This window comes from Phoca vitulina, unplaced genomic scaffold (assembly GCF_004348235.1).
Source record: "Phoca vitulina isolate PV1807 unplaced genomic scaffold, GSC_HSeal_1.0 scaffold40, whole genome shotgun sequence".
NCBI classification, from domain to species: Eukaryota; Metazoa; Chordata; class Mammalia; order Carnivora; family Phocidae; genus Phoca; species Phoca vitulina.
Window position 1 is genome coordinate 2,374,910 of NW_022589743.1, and position 7,161 is coordinate 2,382,070.

General features: G+C 56.1%; 1 protein-coding gene across 1 annotated transcript in view; it reads left to right on the top strand.

The window, feature by feature from the left end:
- Positions 1–300: 300 nt before the first annotated feature.
- The window catches only part of TBX21 (T-box transcription factor 21), a 10,505-nt gene continuing 3,644 nt past the window's right edge, over positions 301–7,161 (top strand). Inside the window, exon 1 of the mRNA XM_032429248.1 lies at positions 301–791. Within this exon, the coding sequence (XP_032285139.1) occupies positions 301–791 (491 nt within the window). The remainder of the gene's footprint in view (positions 792–7,161) is intronic.

Sequence of the window (7,161 nt, forward strand, 5' to 3'; positions counted from 1 at the left end):
GCCGAGGTGGTGGGGTGGGGGGAGCCCGGAGAGCTTCATAAAGCCACAGCAAAGGCGCCGCGACGCTAGTGACAGCGGCCCGCTGGAGAGGGAGCCCGGCAGCTGCCGCGCGCCCGCCGAACGCGGGCGCAGGACCCAGGCGTCCGAGGCCGGGCTCCGGTGGGGCCCCCCACCCCCCACCCGCAACCCCCGCCCCCGGCGCCCCGCCCCTCGCGACCCCCGCGCCTGCCTCCTCCCCTCCCCCCCGCGCGGAGAGGGGCCGGTCCCCGACGGCTGCGGGAAGGTGCCAGCCCGCCCCGGATGGGCATCGTGGCGCGGGGCTGCGGAGACATGCTGACGGGCACCGAGCCGATGACGGCGAGCGACGAGGGCCGGGCGCCTGGCGCCGACCCGCAGAACCGCTACTTCTACCCGGAGCCCGGCGCCCAGGACGCGGCCGACCGTCGCGGGGGCGCCAGCCTGGGGGCGCCCTACGCCGGGGGCGCCCTGGTGCCCGCTCCGCCGGGCCGCTTCCTCGGAGCCTACGCCTACCCGCCCCGGCCCCAGGCCGCCGGCTTCCCCGGGGTGGGCGAGCCCTTCCCGCCGACGGCGAGCGCCGAGGGCTACCAGCCTGGGGACGGCTACGCGGCCCCGGACCCGCGCTCGGGACTCTACCCGGGGCCGCGCGAGGACTACGCGCCGCCGGCGGGGCTGGAGGTGTCCGGGAAGCTGAGAGTGGCGCTCAACAACCACCTGTTGTGGTCCAAGTTTAATCAGCACCAGACGGAGATGATCATCACCAAGCAGGGACGGTGAGTGAGACGCGCGCCCGGCGAGGCGAGCGGGTGGGAGCCTCGGACCCGCCCGCCCGGAACAAGGACGTGGTTTTTTTCTTCTGTCTAGACGCTGCTCGAGTCTCGGCGCCCCTCAACAGTTTGGCTTAGGCTCTGGGGGGAGCGGGGAGGGAGTTGTAGTGAGAACAGGAAAGTTCTGGGGGTTGTTTTCTCCCGGGACATTACACCAGCAGGCAGAACTCAGAAGGGAGATGGAGGAGAGCGGGTGCAATGAGAAGTTATCCTGGTTTAGGGGGAGGGTACCTACGGTTTCACCCAGGATTGGGGTGTGCCCTTGCCCCACTCTCTACCTCAGTGGGGGTCTCAGTGGGCAGAGGGGGACTGTGTTTTGGATTTGATAGGGCAGGACCCCTCTTAGCCCCTATGTTTGGGGAAATGAAGGAGAGGGCAGGGTCTTGGTGAGGTGGACAATAACCCAGCGCAACCCCCCCCACCTCTCCTACCCCAACCCTCCCACCGCCCACCTCTCCTAGTCTTTTTGCGCTGTTGTGCACAGGTCAGTTTTGGGAGATGGGTAAGCCTGGGATTTGGTGACATGGAGAAGCAGTCGCCAAGTTTCCTTTCCGGTAGTACTTCGAGATCATTTGTTGGGTGTGATCGTGTTTTGGGGGGGGGGGGTAAAGTGTGTGTGGGGGCTCAGATCCCGTCCAGGCACAGGCCCTGCCGGAGAGCACACATGCCCATGGGCCTGAGCAGGTGAAGCTAACCTGCGGGTCCGAGAGGGCAGCCAGTCCCACTCTGCTGCCTCCCAGGTCTGTCCCCTGAAAGTCTGCCTCCCCCCTGGCCAGATACTTTCCAGTGTAGGATCCAGCCTGGGGAGCCCCTGGCTCCATAGCTCAGGGTCTCTTGAGCCCAGTGCATGCGGGGTAGGGTTTGGGGCCAAGGGTGCTGCTTCCGGAGACAGCCTCCTGCGTGGGGAAAGGAAGAGAAACTTGCCACTGGTATTTGTTTAGTAAGCAATGCTGAGTGGGCCCTGCCTGGGTCTGGCATGTGAGAGTGTGCACCCATCCTTCCCTGCGGGGGCCTGCTCGAGCTGGGGACCCGGGAGGACCGCTGTGTGGGGGGGGCTGTGTCATCAGCACAGCTGGGAGGTGTCGAAGGGCAGATACCCAGTGTGGGGCTTGAGGAGGGAGAGGGGAGAGGCCCTGCCAGCCCCGGGGGGGGGGGGGGTGGTGGTGGTGGTGGCATTCAATCTAGGCATTGCTAGGACAGTCTTCCTTTCCAGTGATTTCTGTGGGGTAGCCTGGGATTGAGGGATCCGTCCACCAACGGCAAATAGCTTCAAGTTGCTGAGCTGTTCCTCTTTCTCTAGGATGAACCCAGGAAAGTTGGCATTTTCTTTTAAGGTGTGGCATTTATCCCCTAAGCTTCCTGAGAATTCCTCTCTGCGTCCCCCAACCCCAGCCCTCTCTGAGTGCTCCCAGGCACGGCCCAGGCTTCTAGTCCTATCAAGTCTGTATTGGAGGGGACCCAGAAGATCCTATCCAGGCCCCTTCCTGCACAGACAGGGAAATGGGCTCAGAGACAGGAAGAGGCTCTTCTGAGGTTACACAGCCCACCTGTCGCTGGCAGGACGGGCACCTGAACCCAGACGGTATCTGCCTGGGTTTCTTTCTCCAGCCGGTCACGGCCAGGAGTAAAAACAGCCACCTACACCGTCCAAAGGCCTTGCTGTGCTCAGAGTGCTTTCACTTCCCTTCTTTCACTGTGTGCTACGAAAGCCAAGAAGTGTCCCCAGTCACAGCTAAGGGCACTGAGGCACGGATGGCTGGTGCCTTGCACTCGGTCACACAGCAGACCTGAACTCGGGCCTCTGCTCTTGGGTGCTCAGGAAGGCCTCCCACCCTGGAGACCGGCCCAGGTCTCCCTGCCACCTGCTGCCAGGCCCCTGCCCTTCCAGTCTTGAGGGGCGGGGTGGACAGAGCATTGGCCAGCGCTTCGGGGATCCGGTGGGTGCGGGGCTGGCTGCGGGCTGCCTGCGGCCTGGTTGGGGGGTGTCTCACGGGGATGCATCTCTGTGAGGTCGCTGTCACTACCCCTGTGGCTTCCTTCTTTCCTTTATGTTCTTGCTGAATAATTCTCTCTTGACAAGTCTTGTTGTCTCCCTTTTAGAACCATAAACCTACTTTTCTTATTAGGAAAAATTCCAATATATACAAAAGTACAGGAAAAACCTCCACCTACCCATCACCCAGTTTCAACAGTTGTTATTGCTGGTCCAATCTTGTTTCTTCTTTATCCTCACTCACCCCGCTTCCACCTCCCACCCCCTAGTCTGCAATTATATTAGTGATGGTGTTAAGTATTTAGTAAGTAAATCCTAGCCACTATATTCTTTCATCCTTAAAATTTCTCTATGCATGTCTAAAAATGGCTTTTTAAAAATTTATAAATGTATGTATGTATGTATGTATGTATTTATTTATTTATTGGGGGGTGGGGGAAAGAGAGAATCCTAAGCAGGCTCCAGACCTAGCACAGAGCTGGACGCGGGGCTCGATCTCATGACTCTGAGATCATGACCTGAGCCGAAATCAAGAGTTGGATGGTCAACTGACTGAGCCACCCCGGCGCCCCTAAAAATGGTTTTTTAAAAGTAAACACAATACCATTAACAAACCTGAGAAGAAATTCATAAATATCATCAAATTTCCCTATCATTTCCTAATTGCGTGTGCACGCGTGTGTGTGTGTGTGGTGTGTGTGTTAATCCTGCTTTCTGTCCACCCGGAAGGACTGCTTCTTGGACACTGTGGGGTCCCCGTTGGAAGGGGGCAGTGGCCCCTCACCATTTTCTTTGATGCCTCCCCTTGAATCAGACCTCGGGGGCCCCATGGTGGGGTGGTGGGGACAGAGAACACGTTGCCCCCCATTCAGTCCCACCAGCCCGCATCGCCCAGGTGCTGAGCTTGGGCTCCAGTGATCTGGGAACTTGGCGGCCATTTCCTTCCGCTACTGGCTTCTGAAGAGCAAGGCTTGGGTTCAGAGAACAGCACCCTTTCTCTCCTGTGTGGAGGGCTGGCCTGTCCCTCCCGGGGCTCCAGTGACCTACCAGTCACCACCACATCACCCACGGCCTTCTTCCTTTTTGAAAAATTCTTCCAGTCCAGGCCCACCCACAGCCCCATGGCCTTTTGCCTTGGGCTGACTCACTCCCTCCCAGATCCTTCCTCTCCCACCCACCCTAGACCCATCCCTCAGTATGGACCAGTGACACAGTCACTCTCTCCTCCATGGGCAGCAACAGGTGGGGCGTGGGGGGTGGGTGGCAATTCCCAGCGCCAGAGACTGACCCCGGGGCCGTGAGATAAAATGTGGGACTGGCCAACTGGAAAGGTTGGAGCTCAAACTGGTGCGTTTGTGGAGATTCGGGGAGCCCACCCCGGACTTGTGCTGTGTTTCTGTGTGGCAGTGAGTGTGTATTGTGAATGTGTTGGTGTGCATAGAATAGTTGATGGTAGACATTCTCAGTAGAGGAAGAGAGAGGCGGGTGTCTGTGTGCGTGGGTGTGTGGGTGTGCATTCATTGCTGGCAATCCCCACTTTTCTGGGTGTGATTAATTGATTATTATAATTAAGATAACTTTGGGTAGCTCTGTTGTTAAGTAGCTCAATTTGCATTTGTGTGTGTGTGTGTGTGTGTGTGTGTGTGTGTGAATTTAGCGGTGGAGAAAACAATTTCAATGCCTCCCAATCCCAGATCACCGGCCTCACAGCCATTGTAGACTTCCCTACAATCCCAACTCCGAGAACTTCTTAGATCTTTAAAACAATTTTCTTTTTTGGGGAGGGGGCTTTAATTTGGACTCACTGGCTTCATTTCTCTCAGGGCAGGTGAAAACAGCTTTACTTTCCGTTGGCCCATTTGCTAGCGGCTGTCCGATTTCCACTAAGTTGGGTCTGAGGTTGGTGGGAGGAGGAGATCCTCTGATGCCCGAGCGCAGTTTACATCTCGATGGGTCCAAGGCACTGCTGGAATATCCTCCTAAAAGGTGCTGCTAATTTACATCCCCATGAATAGTGTGTGAAAGGACCCATTTTCCCACAGACTCATCAGCATTAGAGGTCAATTTTAAAACATCCTGCCAACACGACTGATCAAAAACGACCTCCTTGTAATTTGTACGTCATGATGGTGAGTTAGAGCCGATCAGAGGTGTTCAGGATGGGGGAGGGTAGGATGACCCTGCGAATCATTTCAAGATGGACTAGTCCTGAGCGGCAGTGGAGGAATTTAGAGTCTTGGGCCCTGTCCTCGGAGGGCAGAATGGTGAGTGGTCTTTTTAGAGAGCGCTTAGGTTGGCACCAGACTGTTCCTTCCCAGCAAAGTGTCATGTAAATCAGGGGCTATTTTGGGATTCCAGCTGGTGGTGATTCTAGACTTTTAGGGTGAAGTGAGACCTCCCTCCTTGTCCCTCTTTCCCCCGTCCTCTTCCGGCGTCTCCTTCATTCCCCTCCAGCAGAGATAAGCAGGGTAGAGAGATGGACACACAGCATGGGAGACCCCGACTCTGCTCTCTCACCAAGGAGCCGTCAGCTCGGCTCTCCGATCCTCAGTTCCTTCAAGTATAGAATTGGAAAGAACATTTTACATCTCAGGTAAACTGGTTGCTGCTAAGTAGAGGCGCAATGAATATATTCTTTCCCTTCCTTTAGTCCTACAAGTTTGGATAAGAACTGGTTATGATGCAGAAAATGTGGGCAACCCAACCACTGTCATACAATGAGCTGGTCGTAGAGATGTGTTGAAAATATTGTCTCAGGGGCACCTGGGTGGCTCAGTCGTTAAGTGTCTGCCTTCGGCTCAGGTCATGATCCCGGGGTCCTGGGATCGAGCCCCGCATCGGGCTCCCTGCTCAGCAGGAAGCCTGCTTCTCCCTCTCCCACTCCCCCTGCTTGTGTTCCTTCTCTCACTGTGTCTCTCTCTGTCAAATAAATAAATAAAATCTTAAAAAAAAAAAAGAAAAAATTGTCTCAGCCTTAATTGTTCACGGTCTCATCCCTAACCTTTGATTTCTCAAGTAACTGGCCTGCTGAGCCTCTGGGACCTGGAGGCTGGAGCTAGAGCTCTGGACTCTTGCTTGGGGTCCTTCCACAGGGCCAGCAGGCTTTGATCGCTCTGGGCTTGAGAGAGGGTGGGGTGGAAGAGGGACCGGATGAGCCGAGTTTCACATCTTTCAAACTTCTTCACAGCTCTCAAAGGAAAAATGGATAGGAGTTATGGTCTCCATTTACAGGTGAAGAAACTGAGGTTTGGTTCGGGAATTAACTTACTCCAGGGGATGGGACCAGTAAGTCTCTTTTTTTTTTTTTTTCTCAGCATAGGAGAGTCTGGAGAAGACAGGAATGTGGGGAGACCTTCCCAAGGTTATTAAGGGTGTTGCTCTGGGATCTTCTGGGGACTAGGGTGCACCCAAAAGTGTTCCCAGGCCTCTAGAACTCTCCCTCCTCCAGGTTTCCTGACTCATGGACTGGTGTCTTTCTTCCCATCGGCATGACTTCTCGTAGGAAGAGGGGAGAGGTATGTGGGAATGCAAAGTTGTTCTGATGAGGGTCTGATTCTGCCATCCTGCAAATTCTGCTCTTCCTGCTTGGGTTGGAAGAGAAAACCTAGGCCATTGGAATTGGTGATGGGACTGGTGCTGGTAGAGGGAGTAGTGGTAGTAGTGGCAGTGATGGTGGAGGGGACCATTGCAGTGAGGGTGATAATGGAGGTGATGGTTTGGTGCTGGGGGCAGTGATGGTGGAGGTGTGGTTGTAGTGATGGTGATGGAGGTGGTGGTGATGGTGGAAACGGTGGTCGTGGTGATGGTGGTGATGGGGTCGTGGTGATGGGGGTGTTGGTGGAGGTGGAGGTCGTAGTGATGGTGGTGATGGGGGTGTTGGTGGAGGTGGTGGTTGTAGTGATGGTGCAGGTAGGGGTGGTGATGGCGGTCGTAGTGATGGTGGTGATAGGGGTGTTCGTGGAAGTGGTGGTTGTAGTGATGGTGATGGAAGTGGTGGTGATGGTGGAGACGGTGGTCGTGGTGATGGGGGTGTTCGTGTAGGTGGTGGTTGTAGTGATGGTGATGGAAGTGGTGGTGATAGTGGAGATGGTGGTCGTGGTGATAGTGGTGATGGGGGTGTTGGTGGAGGTGGCGGTCGTAGTGATGGTGGTGATGGGGGTGTTGGTGGCGGTGGCGGTCGTAGTGATGGTGGTGATGGGGGTGTTGGTGGAGGTGGCGGTCGTAGTGATGGTGGTGATGGGGGTGTTGGTGGTGGTGGCGGTGGTAGTGATGGTGGTGATGGGGGTGTTGGTGGAGGTGGCGGTCGTAGTGATGGTGGTGATG